Genomic DNA, 23,583 nt, shown 5'->3' with positions numbered 1-23,583 from the left:
TTAAGTGTAGTACAGAGAAATTTGTTTGCCTGAACCATTTGAGAGGAAGTGACGACTCTAATGCTCTTATTACCTCTGAATATTTTAGTGTGTATTTCTCAAAAACAAGGACATCTTCCTGCACAACCACAATGAAATAATCAGAATCAGGATATTAATGCTGCTGCAGTACTACCATTTAATACGCAGGCCACTTTCAAGTGTTGCCAGTTGTCTCAATAATAAGCATTTCAGAATTATGTGTTGCATTTAGTTTTCATGTCTCTTTAGTCTTCATTAGGCTGGAACAGTATCTCAGTCTTTGCTTGTCTTTAATTACCTTGATAATTTTGAATATTCCAGACCACTAATTTTGTAGAATGTCCCTCAATTTGGATTTGTTTGATGTTTTTTCATGACTAAACTCAGGTTATGCATCTTGGGCAGGAATTTTTCTCATTGCGTCCTGTCAGGTGGCATATGATTTTGATTTGTCCTGTTATTGATGAAGTTCACCTCCATCATTTGGTTCTGATGCTGTCTGTCAGGTTTCTGAACTGTAAAATTACTCTTTTTCCCTTTGTCATATTTTGTGTGCAGGTACTTCGAGACTATGTAAAAATCCCATTCTTGTCAAAATTTCAGTGTATTCATTTATATCTGTGTTAACTCATAGTTTCCTATTTTATTCAGTGTGGTATAATCCATTTCTGTTATTTATCTCAATGCTCAAATTGCCCTCAGTTCAGCCAGTAGAAGTCCCTTCATGCTGGCTTAAGTGTCCTTTTGGCGTTCTTTGAGAGTTTCTTTGCTTTCAGATAAGAGATATTTGAATTCAACACCAAAGGATTCATTCTTGCTTCTCTCATTCTATATTTGCATCTGTCTTCAGTGAGAAGATTGGCTCCCATTTGATAAATCCTCATGTGTGTTACTGTTCTCTCATTATTGCTGCCACCCACACCCTGGGTAGATGCTTAGCTCACTTGGACTCTGACACTCTGTATTGGGACATTCCCTCTTTGCACCTGTTAGATGCCCTCTTTATCCTCCTCAGGGTCTGACATCTTGCACAGGACTGTTCCCATACCTGGATGCCCACTCACCTCACTCAAGCTCTGACTCTCCATTCCAAGCCACCCCACTCTTGGAATCTCCTATGCATTTCACTTAGGCTCTAATAATACTCCTTTCTAAGTTGTTCAGTAAGGAGAAGGACAAGAGGTATTTATGTCTGTTTTAAAAAGTGACTTCATAATGACTTGATTACTACTTTTACAATCTGAAGAATTGATACAGCCTTTTCTATAATCTTACATTAAAGAATCTCTAATTGTATTTCAAAATTTTGCAAGTGTTTATTATAACATCTATAAAATTACAAAATTTATAGAGTGTCAGTTTTTATTCTAAACTGTGAATTGGCCAGGTAGTATTTCATGCTCTGTGGGCCAGTAGGCAAAATTGAGATATTATGCAGTTACTTATATAACAGCCATTTTAAAATGTAAAAACTATTCTTAGCTTCTGGGCTTACAAAATCAGATGAGACAAGATTTGCCCCATGGACTATAGTTTGCTATCCACTTGTTTTAAACTAAACTACTTAGACATTTTTTAAAAAGATAACACTGTTATTATGATTTGAAGCTTACAAAATGCCATTTATGCTTCATTCATTCATTTATTCAACAAATGTTTATTGAGTCTCTGCTGTCTGCTAGGCCCAATGCCAGATGCTACAAAGGTGTATTTTATAAGGCAGGAATCAGTAACCCATCTTACAGCTAAGATATTAAGACTCTGGTCAAGTAACTTGTTAAACTTACTCAAGCTAACAAGTGAAGGCAAAATATTATTTGTTGAATTGTACCCTCTTGCTTCAATAGTAGAATCCATTCATTAATTTGGGGTTTTCTTACATTGACCACAATATTTAATATTGAAAATGTCTCGGCTGGGCGCAGTGGCTCGTGCCTGTAATCCCAGCACTTTGGGGAGTCTGAAGCGGAAGGATCGTTTGAGCCCAGGAGTTCAAGACCATCCTGGGCAACATAGGACGACCACATCTCTGCAATACATAAAATTAAAAACTTAGCTGGGTGTGGTGGCATGTGCCTGTGTTCTCAGCTACTTGGGAGGCTGAGGTGGGAGGATTGCTTGAGCCTGGGAGTCGAGGCTGCAGTAAACCATGATCACATCACTGCACTATAGCCTGGGCAGCAGAACAGGACTAACACGTTGCTTCTAATTTATATATTTGCTGTGAGCTACAGCAGCTTTTTATATGTGTCTATTATGTATGATTTATGCTTCATCATTTAAATATTGATGTGGATTATGATGACTTTTAGCAAAGGTTTTATTCATTCAGTTGATTGATTTTTTTTTTTTCTTTAGGTATGGTTTGGAGAAGATCTGCCTCTAAGTCCTCGGAGTCCTCTGACCCCCAGACATGGACCAGGATTGGCTAATGTTTGTCAGTATGATGAGTGGATAGCTGTGAGGCATGAAGCCACTCTGTTGCCCATGCAAGAAGATCTATCAATCTGGTTATCTGGTTTATTAGGTGATGCTTGAAACAATACCCCAAATTGTATTATCTTATTCAGTATGCATTTATTGAGAGCCTTACTCTTTGTCAAGGAGTGATTATTACAGATGCTGGGGATACTCTAGTGAATGAAGTATTCAGTGCCCTTGCTTTCACCAAAGTTACATTTCAGCTGGGGAAATACTCTGATTCACCCTGAACCTTGGGTCTTGAATAGTAGGAAATTTGAGATTTAACCGAAGAGGTCAATAAACTTTGAATAATGAACATTTTCATTGTTAAAATCATCTTTAAAAAGTGTGTTGATCTTTTTTTTTTTTTTTTTTTTTTTACTGATTCACCCCCCTCACCCCCCACCCGCCTTAGTCTTGTGTAAGCCATGAACTTTGAGTGAAATATATACTGTAGATAAAATGATTACAATTTCTGAGGCATTGAAGGATAGAGGCATATGAAACCTAGGAAGAAGTGTCAGGTTGGAGAATGTCTGGCATCATATTTTTTACGCTATTAGAGAATATGATGAATGCTTTAAACTTTCTCCCCAGAAAAATTTTACTTTAAATAATTTTATGTGGAATTCTTAAGTGTTCATGAAAAAGAGTATCTTAAATGATATAGCCCTTCCAAGATAATAAAATACCAAATATTATCTGCATTTGTCTATTATCAGTTTGATGGATAATGTTTAGAGTTTATTATGTAATAATAATGTTTTTAAAGAAGATAATCTAGAAGTAAAACGTTAGTATTCCCTGGGTATTTGTTATGGTATTGTCTTTAATTTTAAAATTGGAACCAAGTCCATCTTATTTATAGAGACTATTATTCTTGTGCAAGGAATATTAATACGCAGTGAATTTATTTCAAATGAAATAAAATCGATGTCGGTTTTCTATATTTTTTCTGTACTTCTACATTACAGATATTTTTGTTTCAGTATCATTAAGTTAACTTGCCATTATTTGCTATTTTAACTGTACCTTCTAAGAGTATTTAAGAGTCTGATCTGATATTTTTCTAGTGTTTTGCTGTAATCTGATTCTATTTAATTAATTTTAACCATATTGTTTGAATTTATGTTTCTAGAAGAATCTTAACTTTGAAATATGTTTTTAGGTATTAAAGTTAAGGCAGAAAAATTATTGGAAGAACTTGATAATGGAGTACTACTATGTCAACTGATTGATGTTCTTCAAAACATGGTGAAAACATGCAACTCTGAAGAATCAGGGGTAAGTAAATGTTTGACAGTGTTGATTTTATGTCTTGGTACCTATTAATTTATGTATATTTCTTATCTCTAGAAGGTTGTAGACTTCCATGCCAACTGGCTATGAGATGTTGAATAATTTACTTAACCCTTTTCAAGATCTGGAAAAATGTTCTCTTTCATAAAATGACATTAACAGTTACCTTAGGATTTATTTGTGAGAGTTCAGTCAAATTAAATGAGTGAATGTACAGATGGTGTCTAACATAGTGCTTGATGCATAGTCAATCCAGCTCTTCTTGAGAACATTAACATAACTTCCTTTTAGAATTGTTGTGAGGGTTACTGATGGACATTTGGGTTGATTCCAAGTCTTTGCTATTGTGAGTAGTGCCGCAATAAACATACGTGTGCATGTGTCTTTATAGCAGCATGATTTATAATCCTTTGGGTATATACCCAGTAATGGGATGGCTGGGTCATATGGTACATCTAGTTCTAGATCCTTGAGGAATCGCCATACTGTTTTCCATAATGGTTGAACTAGTTTACAATCCCACCAACAGTGTAAAAGTGTTCCTATTTCTCCACATCCTCTCCAGCACCTGTTGTTTCCTGACTTTTTAATGATCACCATCCTAACTGGTGTGAGATGGTATCTCATTGTGGTTTTGATTTGCATTTCTCTGATGGCCAGTGATGATGAGCATTTTTTCATGTGTCTGTTGACTGTATGAATGTCTTCTTTTGAGAAATGTCTGTTCATATCCTTTGCCCACTTTTTGATGGGGTTGTTTGTTTTTTTCTTGTAAATTTGTTTGAGTTCTTTATAGGTTCTGGATATTAGCCCTTTGTCAGATGAGTAGATTGCAAAAATTTTCTCCCATTCTGGATTAAGAAAATGTGGCACATATACACCATGGAATACTATGCAGCCATAAAAAAGGATGAGTTTGTGTCCTTTGTAGGGACATGGATGCAGCTGGAAACCATCATTCTTAGCAAACTATCACAAGAACAGAAAACCAAACACCGCATGTTCTCACTCATAGGTGGGAACTGAACAATGAGATCACTTGGACTCGGGAAGGGGAACATCACACACCGGGGCCTATCATGGGGAGGGGGGAGGGGGGAGGGATTGCATTGGGAGTTATACCTGATGTAAATGACGAGTTGATGGGTGCTGACGAGTTGATAGGTGCAGCACAGCAACATGGCACGAGTATAGATATGTAACAAACCTGCACGTTATGCACATGTACCCTAGAACTTAAAGTATAATAATAAGAAAAAAGAAAAAAAAAAAAAGAATTGTTGTGAGGGTTAAATGGGAAAAGAGCTTGTGATGGTTCCTGGCACACGAGTAGCAGCTGCTATTATTATTTTCTTCTTTATATATTTTCCATATATTGTGTTGGTGGTAATTTCTATAAATATTGATTGTATAAATAATAAATGTTTTTAGACAGTTTTCATTCGTTAGCCCTGAAGTCATGATTTGAAGTCGGTAAGGTTTCCTCTCTTTTCATCAAATGTAGGTATTCTCAAGAGTTTGGAGTCTGCAAATTTACACACAGTTGGTGGAAATATAAGGGAGTATCATCATTCTAGGGGACAGTGGATGATATGTGTGTGTGTATATATATATCACTGAAAAGAAGGTATATCTTGTAAAAATATTTTGTGGGTACATACTAGGTGTGTATATTTATGGGGTACATGAGATACTTTGATACAGGCATGCAATAAGTAATAATCATCGTGGAAAATAGGATATCCATTCCCTCAAGTATTTATTCTTTGTGTTACAAGCAATCCAATTGTACTCTTTTAGTTATTTTTAAATGTACAATTAAATTATTATTGACTGTAATCACCCTGTTGTACTATCAAATACTAGGTATTATTAATTCTTTCTAACTATATTTTTTGCACCCTTAAACATCTCCACTTCCCCCACCTCCCACAATCCTTCCCAGCCTCTGCTAAGCGTCCTTCTACTATCTCCATGAGTTCAGTTGTTGATTTTTAGCACCCACAAATAGTTGAGAACATGTGATGTTTGTCTTTCTGTGCCTGTTGTATTTCACTTAACATAATGACCTCCAGTTCTATCCTGTTACAAATAACAGGATCTCAGTCTTTTTTATAGCTCTATGGTACTCCATTGTATATATGTGCCACATTTTCTTTACCTGTTCATCTGTTGATGGACATTTAGGTTGATTCCAAATCTTGGCTATTGAGAACAGTGCTTCAGCAAACATAGGAGTGCAGATAATCTCTTTAATATACTGATTTCCTTTCTGTTGGGTATATACCCAGTGGGTTGTTGGGTCATATGGTAGCTCTATTTTCAGTTTTTTGAGGAACCTTGAAACTGTTCTCCATAGTGGCTGTAGTAATTTATATTACCACCAGCAGTGTATGAGGGTTCCCTTTTCTCCACATCTTTGCCAGCATTTGTTATTGCTTGTCTTTGGGATGAAAGCCATTTTAATTGGGGTGAGATGATATCTCATTGTAGTTTTGATTTGCATTTCTTTGATATCAGTGATGTTGAGCACCTTTTCTTATATCTGTTTGCCATTTGTGTGTCTTTTGAGAAATGTCTATTCAAATCTTTTGCCCATTTTTAAATTGGATTATTAGATTTTATCCTACAGAGTTGTTTGAGCTCCTTACATATTCTACTTAATAATCCCTTGTCAGATGGATTGTTTGCAGATATTTTCTCCCATTCTGTGGGTTGCTCTTCAATGTGTTGTTTCCTTTACTGTGCAGAAGCTTTTTAACTTGATGTGATCCTATTTATTTTTGATTTGGTTGCTTCTGCTTGTGGGGTATTACTTACGAAGTTTTTGCCCAGACCAATGTCATGGAGAGTTTTCCCAATGTTTTCTTGTAACAGTTGCATAGTACGAGGTCTTAGATTTAAGTATTTAATCCATTTTTATTTCATTTTTATATATGGTGAGAGACAGGGGTCAAGTTTCATTCTTCTGCATGTGAATACCCAGTTTTCCCAGCAGATTTTATTGAAGAGACTGTCCTTTCTCCAATCTCTGTTCCTAGCACCTTTGTTATAAGTGAGTTCACTACAGTTATCTGGATTTATTTCTGAGTTTTCTTTTCTGTTCCATTGGTCTGTGTCTCTTTATGCCAGTACCATACTGTTTTGGTTGAAGTCAGGTAATGTGATTCCTCCAATTTTGTTCTTTTTACTCAGGATAGTTTTGACTATTCTCAGTCTTTTGTGATTCCATATAAATTTTAGGATCTTTTTTCCATTTCTATGAAGAATGCCGTTGTTATTTTGGTAAGGATTACATTGAGTCTGTAGATTGCTTTGAGTAGTATGACCATTTTAACAATATTGATTCTTCCAATCCATGCACATGGAATATTTTACCATTTTTTGGTGCCCTCTTCAATTTTTCATTAGTGTTTTATTGTAGAGATATTTCACTTCTTAGCTTAAGTTAATTCCTAGGTATTTAATTTTATTTGTGACTGTTGTAAATAGGATTACTTTTTATTTCTTTTTCAGATTGTTGCCATACAAATGCTACAGATTTTTGTATGTTGATTTTGTGTCCTGAAACTTTACTGAATTTGTTTATCAGCTCTAATGGTTTTTTTGTGTGTGGGGGGGTCTTTAGGTTTTTCTAAATATAAGATCATATCATCTGCAAACAAGAATATTTGACATCTTCCTTTCCAGTTCGGATGCCAAATCTTTCTTTCTCTTGTCTGATTACTCTAGCTAGGACTTCCAGAATTGTGTTGAATAACAGTGATGAAAGTGGGCATCCTTGTTGTGGTCCAGACCTTAGAGGAAAGGCTTTCAGTTTTTCCTCATTTGGTATGATACTAGCTGTGGGTCTGTCATCATATGGCTTTTATTATGCTGAGGTGTGTTCCTTCTATACCCAGTTTCTTTAGGGTTTTTATCACAAAGGGATTTAAATTTTATCAAATGCTTTTTCTACATCAATTGAAATGATATATATGGTTTTTATACTTCATTTCGTTGATAGATGTATCACACTGATTGATTTGCACATGTTGAAACATCGTCGCATCCCTGCGATAAATCCCAATTGGTCATGATGAATAATTTTTTAAATGTATTGTTGAATTCAGTTTGCTAGTATTTTGTTGAGGATTTTTGCATCAATATTCATCAGAGATATTGGTCTGTTATCTTCATTTTTTAATATGTCTTTGTCTGGTTTTGGTATAATACTGGCCTCATAGAATGAGTTTGGAAGTAATCCCTCCTCTTCTGTTTTTCAGAATAGTTTGAGTAGGACTGCTATTAGTTCTTCTTCAAATGTTTGGTAGAATTCAGCAGTGAAGCACTTGGGTCCCAGGCTTTTCTTTACTGGGAGGCTTTTTTTTACAGCTTTGATCTTGTTACTTGTTATTGGTCTGTTCAGGTTTTGTTGTCATACAGTTGCTCAGTATAATCCTTTAAATTTCTGTGGTATCAGTTGTAATGTCTCCTTTTTCATCTCTGATTTTATTTGGGTCTTCTCTCTTTTTTCTTAGTCTGACTTAAGGTCTGTCAATTTTATTTATCCTTTCAAAAAACCAACTTTAAGTTTTGTTTATCTTTTGCTATTGTTTTTGTCATTTCAATTTCATTTATTTCTGTTCTGATCTTCATTATTTCTTTTCTTGTACTAATTTCGAGTTGATTTGCACTTGTTTTTTTAGTTCTTTAAGATGCATTGTTAGGTTATTTATTTTAAGTTTTTCTTCTTTTTTGATGTGGACACTTACAGCTATAAATTTACCTCTTAATACTGCTTTCACTGTATCCCATAGGTTTTGGTATTTGTGTTTTCATTATTTTTTTCAAGAAAATTTTTCAGTTTTCTTCTTAATTTCCTCATTGACCCACTGGTGTCAGTCATTCAGGAGCATATTGTTTAATTTCCATGTGTTTATATTGTTTCCAAAATTACTCTTGTTATAGATTTCTAGTTTTATTCCATTATGGTCAGAGAAGATGCTTTATATTATTTCAATTTTAAAAAATATTTTAGGAGTTGTTTTGTAACCTAACATATGATCTGTGCTTGAGAATGATCCACCTGCTAAGGAGATTAAAGCAGCTGCTGAATGAGATGTTCTGTAAATATCTGTTAGGTCTATTTGTTCTACAGTGAAGATTAAGTCTGATGTGTCTTTTCTGATTTTCTATCTGGAAGATCTGAGCAATGCCGAAAGTGGGGTTTTGAAGTCTCCATCTATTACTATATTGGAGTCTCTCTCTCTCTTTAGCTGTAATAATATTTGCTTTATTTATCTGAGTGCTCTAGCATTGGGTCCATATATATTTACAATTTTTATATCCTCTTGCTGAATTGACCTCTTTATCATTATATAATGACCTTCTTTGTCTCTTCTTATGGGTTTTGTCTTAGAATTCATTTTGTCTGATATAAATATAGCTACTCCTGTTTTTCGGGTTTCCCATTGGCATGGAGTATCTTTTTCCATCCCTTTATTTTCAGTCTATATGTGTTTTTATGGGTGAAGAGTGTTTCCTGGAGACAACAGAAAATTGGGTCTTGCTTTTTCATCCATTCAGCTACTTTGTAGTCTTTTGATTGGAGAATTTAATCTATTTACATTCAGTGTTATAATTGATAAATAAGGACTTACTCCTGCCATTTTGTTGTTTTCTGGTTGTTTTTTGGTCGGCTCCTTCTTTCCTTCCTTCCTGTCTTTTAGTGAAGCTGATTTTCTCTGGTGGTATGCTTTAATTTCTTACTTTCTATTTTTCATGTATCTGTTGTATGTTTTTTGATTTGAGGTTACCATAAGGCTTGCAAATAATATCTTATAACCCATTATTTTAAACTGATTGCATAAGCAAAAGAACTATTAATAGCAAGGGATATTGTCACAGAACTTCCCAAACCTAGAGAAAGATATCAATATTCAAGTACAAGAAAGTTATAAAACACTAGCAGATTTAACCAAAGAACACTACCTCAAGGCATTTAATAAACTCCTAAAGGTCAAGGATAAAGAACTCACTTTAGCGTTTCTTGTAGGATGGTCTGGTGTGGATGAAATCCTTCAGCTTTTGTTGTCTGGGAAAGTCTTTATTTCTCCTTCATGCTTAAAGGATCCTAAAAGCAGCAAGAGAAAAGAAACAAATAATACACAATGGAGTCATGTTCCCCCAGGCCCTGGTTGGGTCCAGAGATGCTGTCTGGGAGCCAGAGATTGAAGTCTTAAACCTTAGAAATTTACCTGATATTACTGTTTTACTGCAGCTAAGCCAGCACTCAAACCACAAGTCAAAGTCCTTCCCACTCTTTCTTCCTCTTTTTATGGGCAGAGGAGCCTCTCCCTGTGGCTACTACCACCACTGGCCCCTGTGGGTTTCTGCCAGGCCACTGCCAGTAGAACCCAAGGGCTCTTTAGTCAGCTTGTGGTGAATGCTGCCAGGCCTGGGACTCACCCTTCAAGGCAGTGGCCTCCCCTCTGGCCCAGGCCAGGTCCAGAAATGCTGACCAAGAGCCGAGGCCTAAAGCTGGGGACTCCTCAGAGCTTGCTTGGTGCTCTACCCCACTGTGTCTGAGTTGGTCCCTAAGGCACAAGACAGAGTCAGCTTTACTTTTCCCCTTGCCTTTCTCAAACAGGAGGAGTCTTTCATTGTAGCCACCAAAACTGGGAATGTATTCAGTCCCACCTGAAGCTAGTATGTCTGACAGCCCAACGCCCATGGCGTATTACCTGGGTATCACTGATGGTTATTCAGGGCCCAAGGGTTCTTTACTCAGCAGGTGATGAATCCTGATAGGTCACCATTGTGACAAGGCAGCACTGAGTTCAGCGTAAAGTCCTCCAGTTGCTGTGCTGTCTGTCTTCCAAGTGCACAGCTTTCTCTGTACCTTGTGGCTGCTGCCAGGGGTTGGGGGAGGTGGTGCAAGCACACGCTTAGCCTGGTTGATGTCTCAGTAGGTCATATGCTCCTCCCCTCTGGTCCACTGGCTCTGAGTCCATCTCAGCACTGGACTTGCCTAGGACTTGCAATTCTTGTGGCTTAGACTGTCCCTCAAGTTCACTTAGGTCCCCAGAGCACTCCAGTTCATGGTAGCGAGGCTTGTCTGAACTCAAGCTCTTATTACTGTAATGGGTGAGTCCCCTCTAGCTGGGGTTGGTCCAAATGCTTTCTCCATGGGCAGACGTCAGCTACTAAAGCCTGGTTCTGCCTTCTGCTGTGTAAGGACAGCAGTGAGTTCAATGTAAAGCCTCAAAATCACTGTACTCTCCCTCTCCCAGATACACAGATTCTCTGTGCCATGTGGTTGCTGCCGGGAAGATGGAGGGAGGGGTGGGCAATTTAAGACTGTCTTTCCTTCCCTCTTCAATGTCTCTCTCAGCGATATGAAATTAAAACCAGATTTCTGGTCTGATTTTTGATTCTTGTAATGGTGCTTCTTGTGTGTAGTTAGTTGTTAAAATTTGATGTTCCTGTGGGCAAGACAAATGTTGTAGGTTTGTATGGGGCTGTCTCGCTCTGCCCCCTAAAGCACATCTTTTGATACATAGGTCTACTTGTAGGAATTTATTCTGAGAAAATAATCAGAAGTTTGTGAAAGTGATAGTACAGAAATTAGGAACAACCTAAATGTTCATCAATAGAGAAATTGGTAAAAATTAATTATGGTAACCAGCCACATTGGAATATTATACATTCATTAGAAACAATTTTTTAAATATGTTGTTTTAAACCCCACATGATGTCTACACCCTGTCATTTAGTGTATATGCACACATGCACACACAAATGAAATTGAAGAATGGCTTATGTGACGTTTTGTAGATACAAATATGTGTATAGTTGTGCATAGAGATGTCTTGCCGAAATGTGGGTGAGAGGATTTCAGTTGATACTTTGTAGTTTGCTCTTGGTTTGATTTTTTTTTTTTTTTCAGTGATTGTATATTCTGTATTCAATCAGGGAAAAAAAAACTCCTAAGGTTATTTTAGTTTTGGAAATAAATAGTAACAGGAAGGATATACAAGGAACTAGTAATAGTGGTTAACTCTAGGGAGAGAGAGGAACTGGGAGTAGGTGAGAGAAAGGCGTAATAACAAAAATTACAAAAATCATATTCATGGATTGCTTATTCAAGTAAAAATTTAAACCGAACCAAAACAAAAAAATCTCTTAGGCTCAGCAGAATTATCCAAATAATCTTGGAGCAGATAGTAAAAAAAAATTAAGATTCTGTGAAACTTAGATCATAAGTTTTCAAAAAACTTTAATTAAGAAGGAACAACTACTTCCTTATTTGATAGTCTCCTCAAGAAACTCAGAACCATCTTTATGAATCTACATGGAAGGAAGGAAGCAAAAATGGGTGTCTGTGATTTTTTTTTTTTTTTTGAGAAAGAGTCTTGCTCTGTTGCCCAGGCTGGAGTACAGTGGCATGATCATAGCTTACTGCATCCTGGAACTGCTGGGCTCAAGTGATGCTCTCACCTCAGCCTCCTGAGCAGCGGGACTTTAGCTACGTGCCACCATACCTGCCTAATGTTTAAAAAAATATTTTATAGAAATGAGGTCATACTATGTTGCCCAGGCTGGTCTTGAGCTCCTAGCCTCAAGCAACCCTGCTTCAGCCTCCCAAAGTGATGGGATTACAAGTGAGTCATCATACCCATCTCTTAACTTTTAACATAGCAATAATTTGAGGTTTATATTGAACTATGTGTAGAGAGACATACAGTTGAGAGTGCTTTGCAATTATTAGGCTGTCAGTTTTTATTTTAATTTAAGATTCTTACGTCATTTTAAAAAGAAAGAGGTGAGAGATGCTTGATCCTACTGCTAATTTTGACCAAATTGTTTTTCTAGGAATCATTTTTCTGGAATATACTTTAAAGCAGCAGTCCCCAATCTTTTTGGCACCAGGGACTGGTTTAATGGAAGACAGTGTTTCCACAGATTTGGGGCTGGGGGGGTTTTGAGATGAAACTGCTCAACCTCAGATCATCAGGCATTAGATTCTCATAAGGAGCACGCAGCCTAGATCCCTCGCATGCACAGTTCACAATAGGGTTCGAGCTTCTGTGAGAATCTAATGCTGCTGCTGATCTGATAGGAGGCAGAGTTCAGGTGATAATGCTTGCTTACCCACTGCTCACCTCCTGCTGTGCGGCCTGGTTCCTAACAGGCCACGGACCGGTACCAGTCTGTGGCCCAGGGTTTGGGGACCTCTGCTTTAAAGTAAAATAAAATAGTTTTCAAAAGTATCTTTTTTCTCCAAAGTTGTGTACTTTTTGGTTACAGGTGATGGATTGAACATTTATTTAGTAATATCAAAATGACTGTTTAATGAAAATATCCTTGATACATTTTTGAAATTATTATTTTATCTTTTCCAGAATTTTCCAGCGAGAAAAGTGCCCTGTAAGAAAGATGCTGCATCAGGTTCATTCTTTGCTCGGGACAATACCGCAAACTTCCTTCACTGGTGTAGGGACATTGGGGTTGATGAAACTTACCTCTTTGAATCTGAAGGTTTAGGTAAGTGATGTTGTTGACATTCTTGTTTTTAATGCTTATTAGGAGATTTTAATATCCTTAACCTCTAATTTTTCTTTCCAAATAAGGACTCAAATGCCTCATCTCATTTTCCTAGAAAAATGTATACTTGGAATATATGTTAAACTATTGGAGAATCAGGGCTGGGCGCAGTGGCTCATGCCTATAATTCTAGCACTTTGGGAGGCTGAGACGGGCGGATCATGAGGTCAGGAGATCGAAACCATCCTGGCTAACACGGTGAAACCCCGTCTACTAAAAAAAAAAAAAATTAGCTGGGCATGCTGGCGGGCACCTGTAGTCCCAGCTACTTGGAAGGCTGAGGCAGGAGAATGGCGTGAACCTGGGAGGTGGAGCTTGCAGTGAGCCGAGATCACACCACTGCAGTCCAGCCTGGGTGACAGAGCGAGACTCCGTCTCAAAAAAAAAAAAAAGAATCAGATATTAAATAAATCAAATATATTAACCTTTTCACTTACAGTTAAAGATTTTATGTGTCTAGAATGCCCTAAAATTCTAAATTCCTAAATGAGTTGGCTACATTAAGAATTACTCTACCAAGCCTAAAAAGTAGTAACTTCCCTTTCACCATATAATTATGGAAATGACAGAAGGCCTAATAATGTATAATCATGGTGTTTAGCTTTACCGTATAACAACAGCTGCCAACTCTAATGGATTAATATTTTTGACAATTCATTTTGAGAAGTCATGCTCCGTTGAAGAATGATTGACGTATTTTCTCATTTCCTTTAAGTCAACAGAAGCACCTGTATAGTGACTAAAGCGGTAGCTATTTAAGTTTTGTACTATATTTGAAAGCATTTATGTATGTGTACATACACACCCATACCCACCTCCCTACCCCCACACACTGAATTCATAATGTGATAAGCACAGCAGTATACCAAGGGCAGGGCTGTGGGAGTTGTCTGCCCTGGTAGAAGTTTTGTCACTGACATTGTTTAGGATTGCTGGTTTGTGGTGATAGTAAAAAGCAAACTGACTTTTAGTTGGTGCATTATTGTTTTAAAATTCTCTACTGACAGTGCACACCCTTATTGCCTGCACACAGGGTAAGTTGCCTCCCGTTTACTCTGCATCTGGGCACCCGTATCCAGTGCAGAGCAAGCATGGGATGCTATTTTATCCCTCTGTTTGCACCTTGCTTTAGATCCAGGTGGGCTGATCTTTATTGACAATGTAGTTGATGTAATGGCATATCTACTTTCTAGACATCAAAAGAAAGTGGAAATGCTTTGAATTCTCTAGTTTCTGGTTTATAGTTTCTGAAAGGACATAAGATGGTTGTATATTTCTCATTTTCAGTAGAAGGCATCTTCTCACTCTCCTGAAGGTCAGTATAGGACTAAGTAAAGCGCTGTCAATAGCAGTAATTCATTTTGAGGCATTGAACCAATAAGCTAATGTTTTTACTCTCCAGAGGTCTCAAAGATGAGCCTCTTAATTTTTCACACTTTGCTAGCAACTCATAGCTATTTTATGAAACAAATATACTATTTTAAGAAACTTAGAAAGTATTTAGAAAAACAAGTTTAATAAAAATTTTAGGATAAATTCCTCTGTTGGTATGAATTTTAAACTCAAATGTAGGCTTTTTATTGCTTTGAAAGAGTATACTTTGTGCTTGGGATGTATAATAGATGCTATTCATAAGTCAAAGAACAATTACTATTTTTATTGAGAGAATCAGGGCAAATGCAGTTCATGCACATATTGCACATGATTAGATTAGGATTCAGAAATTTCCTAGACTTTCTAACTTTAAGGACTGGAACAGAAAGGTAGATGATCCATAACTACTACTATATCATTGCATTTAGCGTATGTTCTATGATCAGGCCTTTTTAAAAAATATTTTAAAGATCCCTGTTTACCTTTATATTGCATTTCCTTTTAAATTTATTTTTATTTTTAGTATTGTATTAAAATGCACATAAAATTTACTATCTTAGGCTGGGCACGGTGGCTCACGCCTGTAATCCCGGCACTTTGGGAGGCTGAGGCAGGCAGATCACCTGAGGACAGGGGTTCGAGACCAGCCTGGGCAACATGGTGAAACCCCGTCTCTACAAAAATACAAAAATCAGCTGGGCATGGTGGTGCATGCCAGTAGTCCCAGCTACTCAGGAGGCTGAGGCGGGAGAATTGCTTGAACCTGGGAGTGCAGTGAGCCAAGATCACGCCACTGCACTCCAGACTGGGTGAAAGTGAGACTCAAAAAAAAAATTACTATCTTAACCATTTAACCATTTTTAAGTGTATTAGTTTCTTTTGTAGTAGCATAAAAATTGAGATATGCTGTGTACATAATGTAAAATTTATAATTTTAAAATGTACATTTCAGTGGTTTTTAGTATATTCACTATGTTGTACAATCATTACTACTATCTAATTTTGGAACATTTCTAGAAAATCTATACCTATTAGCAATTAGTCCCAGTTATTCTCTTCCCCCATGCCAAGGCAAACCCTGTTCTCTGTCTCTATGGATTTGCATATTCTTGATGTTTCATGTAAATGGAATCATACAATATGTGGCCTTTTGTGTCTGTTTCTTCTACTTAGCACAGTGGTTCATTTATGTTGTAGCATGTAACAGTACTTCATTCCTTTTTATGGTAGACTAATATTCCATTGTATAGCTATGCCATATTTTTTTAATCCATTAATCAGCTAGTGGGCATTTGGATTGTTTCCACTCTTTGGCTATTGTGAATAATGTTGCTCTGAACATTTGTGTACAAATTTTGACGTAAACATCTTTTTTTTGAGACAAGAGTCTTGCTCTGTCACCCAGGCAGGAGTGCAGTGGCACAATCTCGACTCACTGCAAGCTCCGCCTCCCGGGTTCATGCCATTCTCCTGCCTCAGCCTCCCGAGTAGCTGGGACTACAGGCACCCGCTACCATGCCCAGCTAATTTTTTGTATTTTTTAGTAGAGACGGGGTTTTACCGCGTTAGCCGGGATCGTCTCGATCTCCTGACCTTGTGATCCGCCCATCTCGACCTTCCAAAGTGCTGGGATTACAGGCTTGAGCCACTGCGCCCGGCTGTAAACATATTTTTTAATTCTTTCAGATATATGCCTAGGAGTGGAATTTCTAGGTCATATGGTAACTCTGTCTATCTTTTTGAGGAGCTATTTTCAAAGTGGCTGGACCATTTTACATTTCCACCAGCAGTGCCCATGTGTTCCAATTTCTCCACATCTTTGTCAATACTTGTTATTGCCTGTTTTTGTTTTTATTATAACCATGCTAGTGGGTGTGAAGCAGTATTTTGTTGTGGTTTTGATTTGCATTTCCCTAAGGACATTGAACATCTTTTTATATGCTTGTTAACCACTTGTATAACAACTTTGGAGACTGTCTATTCAAATCCTTTGCCTATTTAAACAATTGGGTCATTTACCCTTTTTGTCAGCTTGCAAGAATTCTTTATATATTCTAGATACTAGGCCATATTAGATAGGATTTGTAAATATTTTCTCCTAGCCTTTGGGTTATTTTTTTACTTTCTTGATAGTGTCCTTTGATATATGCAAATTTTAAATTTTGGTGATGTTTATCTATTTTTTTTTTTTTTTTTTGCTTATTCATACTTTTGGTCATCTAAAAATCCGTTGCCTAATTAAAGTCATACATATTTTTAACCTATATTTTCTTCTATAAATGTTACAGTTGGTGCCTCTTAGTTTTAGGTCATTGATCTATTTTGAGTTAGTTTTTGTATATGGTGGGAGGTAGGGGTTCAAATTCATTCTTTTGCATATAGATGTCCAGTTGTGCCAACACAGTTTGTTGAAAAACCTGTTCTCTCCTTATTGAATTGTCTTAGCATCTTGTTGAAATTAATTGTACATAAATGTGTGGGTTTATTTCTGGACACTCATTTCCATTCCATTGATCTGTACATTTATCCCTATGCCAGTGATACACTGTCTTGATTACTGTAGCTTATAGTGAGTTTTGAAATTGGGAGGTGTGAGTCTCCAACTTTGTTCTTTTTCTAGATTGGTTAGGCTTTTCTGTGCCTTTGGAGTCCCATATTAATTGGATCATCAGCTTTTCCATTTCTGGGAAAAAAAAAAGGGCTGTTGTAATTTTGATAAGGATTACACTGAATCTGCAGGTCGATTGGGGGAATGTTGCTGTCTTAACAAATTGTCTTCCAATCCACGAACATGAGATGTCTCTATTTATAATCTTAAAATTTCATTCAACAGTGTTTTGTAGTTTTCAGTGTACGAGTGTTACAATTCTGTGATTAGGTTGACTTCCAAGTACTTTGTTCTTTTTGAAGCCATTTTAAGTGGAATTATTTTCTTCATTTCATTTTCATACTGTTCATTTCTGGTGTATGCAACTAATTTTTGTGTGTTGATGTTACCTCCCACAACTTTGCTGAACTTGCTTATTAGCTCTAACAGTTATTTTGTAGATTCTTCAGGGTTTTCTTCTATACATAGGATTACGTTACCTGTTTTTTGTTTTTTTGTTTAGTTTTTGTTGCTTTGTTTTTTGAGACGGGGTCTCCCTCGGTCACCCAGGACTGGAGTATAAGTGGCATGATAATAGCTCGCTGCAGTCTTGAACTCATGGATTCAGTTCATCCTCCTGCCTCGGCCTCTTGAGTATCTGGGATTACAAGTGTGTGCCACTATGCCTGGCTAATTAAAAAAAAAAAGAAAATTGTAGAGACAGAGTCTCACTTTGTTGCCCAGGCTGATCTCAAACTCCTAGCCTCAAGCAATCTTCCCGCCTCAGTCTCCCAAAGTGCTAGTAGTAGTATAGGTGTGAGCCACCATGTCTGGCCTATGTTATCTGTTAATAGATGTAGTTTTCCTTCTTCCTTTCTAGTCCAGATACGATTTATTTATTTTTCTTGCATAAATGTCATGGCTACAACCTCCAATACAATGCTGAATAGAAATAATAACAGTGGACATCCTTGTCTTTTCCTGGTCTTGAGAGGGAGACTTACAGTTTTTTACCTTTAAGAAAGATAATGACTGTGGGTTTTTCCTAGATGCCCTTTATCAGATTGAGAAACTTTCCTTCTTTTCCTGGTTTGTTCAGTCTGTTTTTTTTTTTTTTTTAAATCATGAAATGGTTGGATTTTGTGAAGTGGCTCTTTGTCTCTTGAGATAAGATAATTGTGTGTGTTTTTTCTTTACTCTGCTAATAGTGTATTGCATTGGTTGATTTTCTTATATTGAACTATTTCTGGCATAAATGACACTTGCATGGTATATAATCCTTTAATATGCTGCTGGATTTGGTTTGCCAGTATTTCTTTGAGGATTTTTGTATCTATATTCATAAGACATACTGGGTTTTCGTTTTCTTATGATGTCTTCATCTGGCTGGCTACCTTTGGTATCAGGGTAATGCTGTCATCCTAGAATGAGTTAGGAAGTACTTTCTCTCCTCTTTGTAAGAGTTTGAGAAAGGTATTAACACATAATTCAATGCTAAAGATAGCTTAAAATAAAATCGAGGTATTATATATCTTTTAATGGTATCTCTTGTTGAAAGATCTGAAACATAAGCAATGTTACTAAGCCCTCAATTTTTTAGACTTTAAATGCTGTACAAATAAAGGTCCATGGTAATTTTTCATTCTGTTCTTGTTAGCTGGTTTTTTTTAAACTAATTTGTCGAAGATAATAAGTAGAAAAAATAAAAGTGCCTTTTCTTTATTTTTTCTGAACTAGTAAACCCACTGTCTTCATTTTTTTTTTTAATTTAACTCTCTTCTTCCATGCTAGAAATATGTTTCCATACTTAATTTTGCTGTATAAAATAAGTGATTTTATTTTCCACAGTTTTGCACAAAGATCCAAGACAGGTGTATCTTTGCCTTCTTGAAATTGGTCGAATTGTGTCAAGGTATGTATTTCACCATATTTCAGAATTTCAATGTTATAAACATTTTAAATCTACTGAATTTTAGAACTCTATTTTCTATAAATTAAAAAATTGCTTTAAATTAATTTGCTATTTTTTGTTTCTTTATCAACTTTGTTCTGTTTGCATGAGCATATGTAAACATCTGAGTTCTCAATATAGCTTGTCTTCATTTACTGTTAAACTGCATTTACTGTTCAATTTTTTACATTAAGGATAGGGTAAGATCATGTAGTCTAAGGCAGTTGAAGTCAAAGCAAGTCCTCTGAACACAGAGAGGATCTGGCAGAAGGCCAAGGCGCGGTGTCCCCCATACCTACTTCAGTTCTGTCTTTACTCACCAGGTGATTTGAAAGCCATCTTTCAGGATCCCAGGTAGAATATTGGGAGCATCCTGCAACCCAAATATGTGCTATGATGTGAGGATTATAATATAGATATTTTGCAATCTATGAGACATTAAACAGCATTTTCAAATATCCCAGTGAAACAATTGGTAGAAAAGGACCATATAGACTTTGCTTCAGAAAGAAAATCTATCTTGATGTGCAGGCAAGTACCTGGGTCAACTTTGCTTGAATAATCAGATCTCCTGGTTGGTTTTCAGATATGGGGTTGAGCCACCAGTGTTAGTAAAACTTGAGAAAGAAATTGAGTTAGAAGAGACCTTGCTTAATACTTCTGGGCCTGAAGATTCCATCACCATTCCAAAATCGTGCTGTCAGCATGAAGAGCTACATGAAGCTGTAAGTAGTTGCCACACTTTCTTTTGACCATAGTACCTTGAAGTCTCATAGTTTTAAGCACTTCTAGTTTGCTACAGGTGATGCTATTTTTAAAAGCAAGTATTTCTTATTCAGAATATAAACCAGTACTATTCTCCATTCTCTGATGAATTCAGGGCATTATATTTTAAAGGTGATTTGTTATTGCGTGTGTATGATGAGGAATAAATGTGTAGTTGAGGAGTGGTGGGGCAAACTGATTGGAACTCATCATGAAGAGCACTATAGGCCACAAGAATTCATTGATTCTTTTTTCAGTCTGGTAGTATTGTAATCTGATTTGCAAATTATAAGGAATATTCTCATGGTCATGTAGAGGTGATATTGGTTTTATGGTAATAATCCAGGCGTAAGATGAGAGCTTGAACTTGAGCAGCAGTAATGGGGATGAAGCAAAAGGAACAAATATAAGACATATTTAGGAGGAATTGTTAGAAGAATTGACAGGAATTAGTGACTGATTGTGTGAGAAAGAGAGAATCTAGGGTGATTTCCAAGGTTTCTCTAAGTAGATGGAGAATACAGGAGGAGGGAAAGTTGTGAGGGAATATTGATGGGTTTTTTTTTTTTTTTTTTTGAGAATTCTCTCCTCCAGAATATATCCAAACTTGTTAGATGATAAGTTACAACTGGATAGTCTTCTTAACGTTATCTGTTCATTAGGTAGAAGTTAATAGAATTGCTCTTCCTTGGGTTGTGGGTCTTCTACAGTGACTACAGTGTGAACAATGAAGGTGAACTGAGCATGAACATTTTCTGCTTAGACTGTTGTTTGGACTGTAGCATTTTGTGAAAGTGTGAAATACACAAAATTAAGAAATAATGAATAAATCATTACTAATAAACATTTTAAAAGTATTGCCTTGATTGTTTTGTTTAATGTAATAAAAGTCTATAGTAAAACTATCAGATAACCTTGCAAGACAGATTAAGAACATGTCAGAATGAACAACTCTTTTATCCGGCCAGAGTATCTACCTACATTATGCTATTGATGTGTGTGTGTGTATATATTTTATATATATATAATATATATAATGATTGTCAATATCAATATGGGAAGCAGAAAGAATGCAGTAGGTAGAAAATAAAATTTAAAACTCATGTAACCTTAAAGAATGATAATTAAATAAAAAGGAAACATTGGAAAAATATTTGTATCAAGTGGAAAATACAGTGTTTTCATTTCCCTATTATATAAAGACCTTACACAGTTTGATAAGAAAATCATTGTAGTAAATAAGTGGGCAAGGTCTGTGTTCACACAGGAAGATAGCGCAGTGTCAAAACTTGCTGATAATTGAGGAAATCAGATTATAACAGCTATGAAATACCATTTGCCATTTGCCCCATTAGCAAGATTTTTTAAAATTATGAAGCCTGGTGCTTTTAAATTCTAGTAAACTGTATTTAGGGTTTACTGTTGGCAATGGAAAATGATGTAAACTTTTGAAAAAGAAATGGATAAATATTAAGAGCTACAAAAATATTACTTTTTCATTTTTATTGTAGTTGAAGAGGGAAAAAGTAGCATCAATGAATGTGTTTATTGCATTAGGACTTAGAATGGTGAAAAATTGAAAGCAATGTAAATACTCTCAAATAGGGCAATGGTTTGGCAAATTAGGATTCATAATCTTAACAGGATAATCATTGTGATCATTATGAAGAATATGTAGCAACAAGAAACATTTATTTTGTATAAAATATGTATATACAGACAAACTGTACAGAAATGAGAATGAAAATAATAGTAATATAGTACCTTTGTAGATTATTTTTATTTCCTTAGCTATTTCCTTCAGTATTATGATGTAAATTATGTAATAAAATCAGAAGAAATCATTTCTTACCTACAGCTCTTATTTCTTTTAGGCTCACGCCTTGTTCTGATTGTGGGTTAGTGCTGATTTGTACTGCTCAATATAAGTGAGCTTCAGGTACCTTAAACAAGGAAAAGATATGCCTTCTTATATCTACATTCTTGTTATGAAAACTAAAAAGAAACATTTCTCTAAATATATATGTGCTATATGAATACATTCAATGTCTACCTGTAAATACGTGATCTACAGAGATCTTTGTTGAAAATAAGGAACAATTATTATCTGATTCATGATTTAGAGTCCTGTTACAAAATATACAACTGCAATTCTGTATACTTAGGAAATTTTTACAGACAGAAAGTGGTGACTAAAAGATATATCTCCTTTCAGATTACTTTGGTTAACTAATGTATCAACATGGTTCTAATAACTGTAAGCCCTTTCCCAGAGTTCAGTTTATTTTTCACCATTTTATGTGCATGATGTGTGTGTCTGTATGAACGTAGATGCACATGTGCACGTGTGCATGTGAACAAGATAAACTTGATTGGGTGACTTATGAAAATCAGTTCTATTTGTTTATAAGCACATTATTTTGTTAAATACATGATATAGGAAAATAAATTCTGGACCTTTCTTATCAGGCCCTAGTGAATCCACTAGTGTTCATTTGATTTAGGTAGATATTTAAGACAATCATATAAATTTCTATTGGTGCTCAGCTAAATTAGGCATATCTAAAGAGACTCTGTTTAACATCATGCCTAAGTTTAGTTATATGAATTCGTTTTGATAAATTGTGTGTGGCAGTAATTGAAAAAAACATTCATGACCTTCCTTTTTCAAAAACATAATTTTAGGAAAAGCCAAATATTTTCCACAGTGGCTGATGTGTGACTTTTTTCAGTCATAGATATTTCAACAAATATCTTTACTTAATATATTTATATTTCCATGTTTTGAATATATAATTCTTAAATTTGTTTTTGTATTTACTGCAGTTCTACTATTTAAAAATATTTATAATAATAAAAATTTCTGTAAGCTTCTTGACTGGCTGAAGTAGAGTTCCCCCATGCCAACTCCTATTTCCTTAGCAGGCTATTGAAACAGAGCACTTTTAGAGAAATGCACCTTGAATTGAAAATTTTAAGAATTTTACCCAGTCTTGAGAGAATAGATGTGAATATGTTTCTGCCAATTTTAATAATAAATTTGAGCAAATCTAGATATTTCCCCCACAATATTAGTTTAGTACACTGTTAAGGGACAAGTGAAAATTCCTACTTAGCCTTTATCTGACTGGCCTGTCTTTGATTTGACATGTATTACTAACTCAGGGCTTAAAACAAAGTAAAGCTTAGTAACGAACTCGTATGTTTCCCCAAAACTCAACAAATGTGTTAATTGCCCTCACTGTGTTATGTGTTCGAAGATGAAGGGTGGGTGGGAGGGAGGGAGGGAGAGAGAGAAAAATAAAAGAGAGAGAGAGAGAGAGACAATTGAGCGAGAGAGACAGAGAGACACCAGCTAGGCTGTTTGGATCTGAAACCTGGCTCCGCTACTTACTAGCTGCATGATCTCAGGCAAGTTTAACCTCTTTGGTAAAACTGGGGAAAATAAGAATTTCTTTACCACAAAGTTGTGCTGGGAAGATTGTGGCTTTTATGTTAGATTAGCAATGTCTAATCTCAATATTTGTTAACAAGC

At 36.0% G+C, this 23,583-nt stretch overlaps 1 protein-coding gene across 1 annotated transcript in view; it reads left to right on the top strand.

Moving 5' to 3' along the window:
- GAS2L3 (growth arrest-specific 2 like 3) overlaps window positions 1-23,583 on the top strand; it is a 31,739-nt gene that overhangs the window by 4,623 nt on the left and 3,533 nt on the right. The window contains exons 3-7 of the mRNA XM_011966644.1: window positions 2,380-2,548; window positions 3,653-3,768; window positions 13,170-13,311; window positions 19,181-19,244; window positions 19,870-20,012. Of these exons, the coding sequence (XP_011822034.1) occupies window positions 2,380-2,548; window positions 3,653-3,768; window positions 13,170-13,311; window positions 19,181-19,244; window positions 19,870-20,012 (634 nt within the window). The remainder of the gene's footprint in view (window positions 1-2,379; window positions 2,549-3,652; window positions 3,769-13,169; window positions 13,312-19,180; window positions 19,245-19,869; window positions 20,013-23,583) is intronic.

This window comes from Mandrillus leucophaeus, unplaced genomic scaffold, assembly GCF_000951045.1.
Source record: "Mandrillus leucophaeus isolate KB7577 unplaced genomic scaffold, Mleu.le_1.0 Scaffold768, whole genome shotgun sequence".
Taxonomy (NCBI): domain Eukaryota; kingdom Metazoa; phylum Chordata; class Mammalia; order Primates; family Cercopithecidae; genus Mandrillus; species Mandrillus leucophaeus.
The sequence above is the reverse complement of the archived record's forward strand: the minus strand, read 5'-3'. Positions and strand labels throughout refer to the sequence as shown.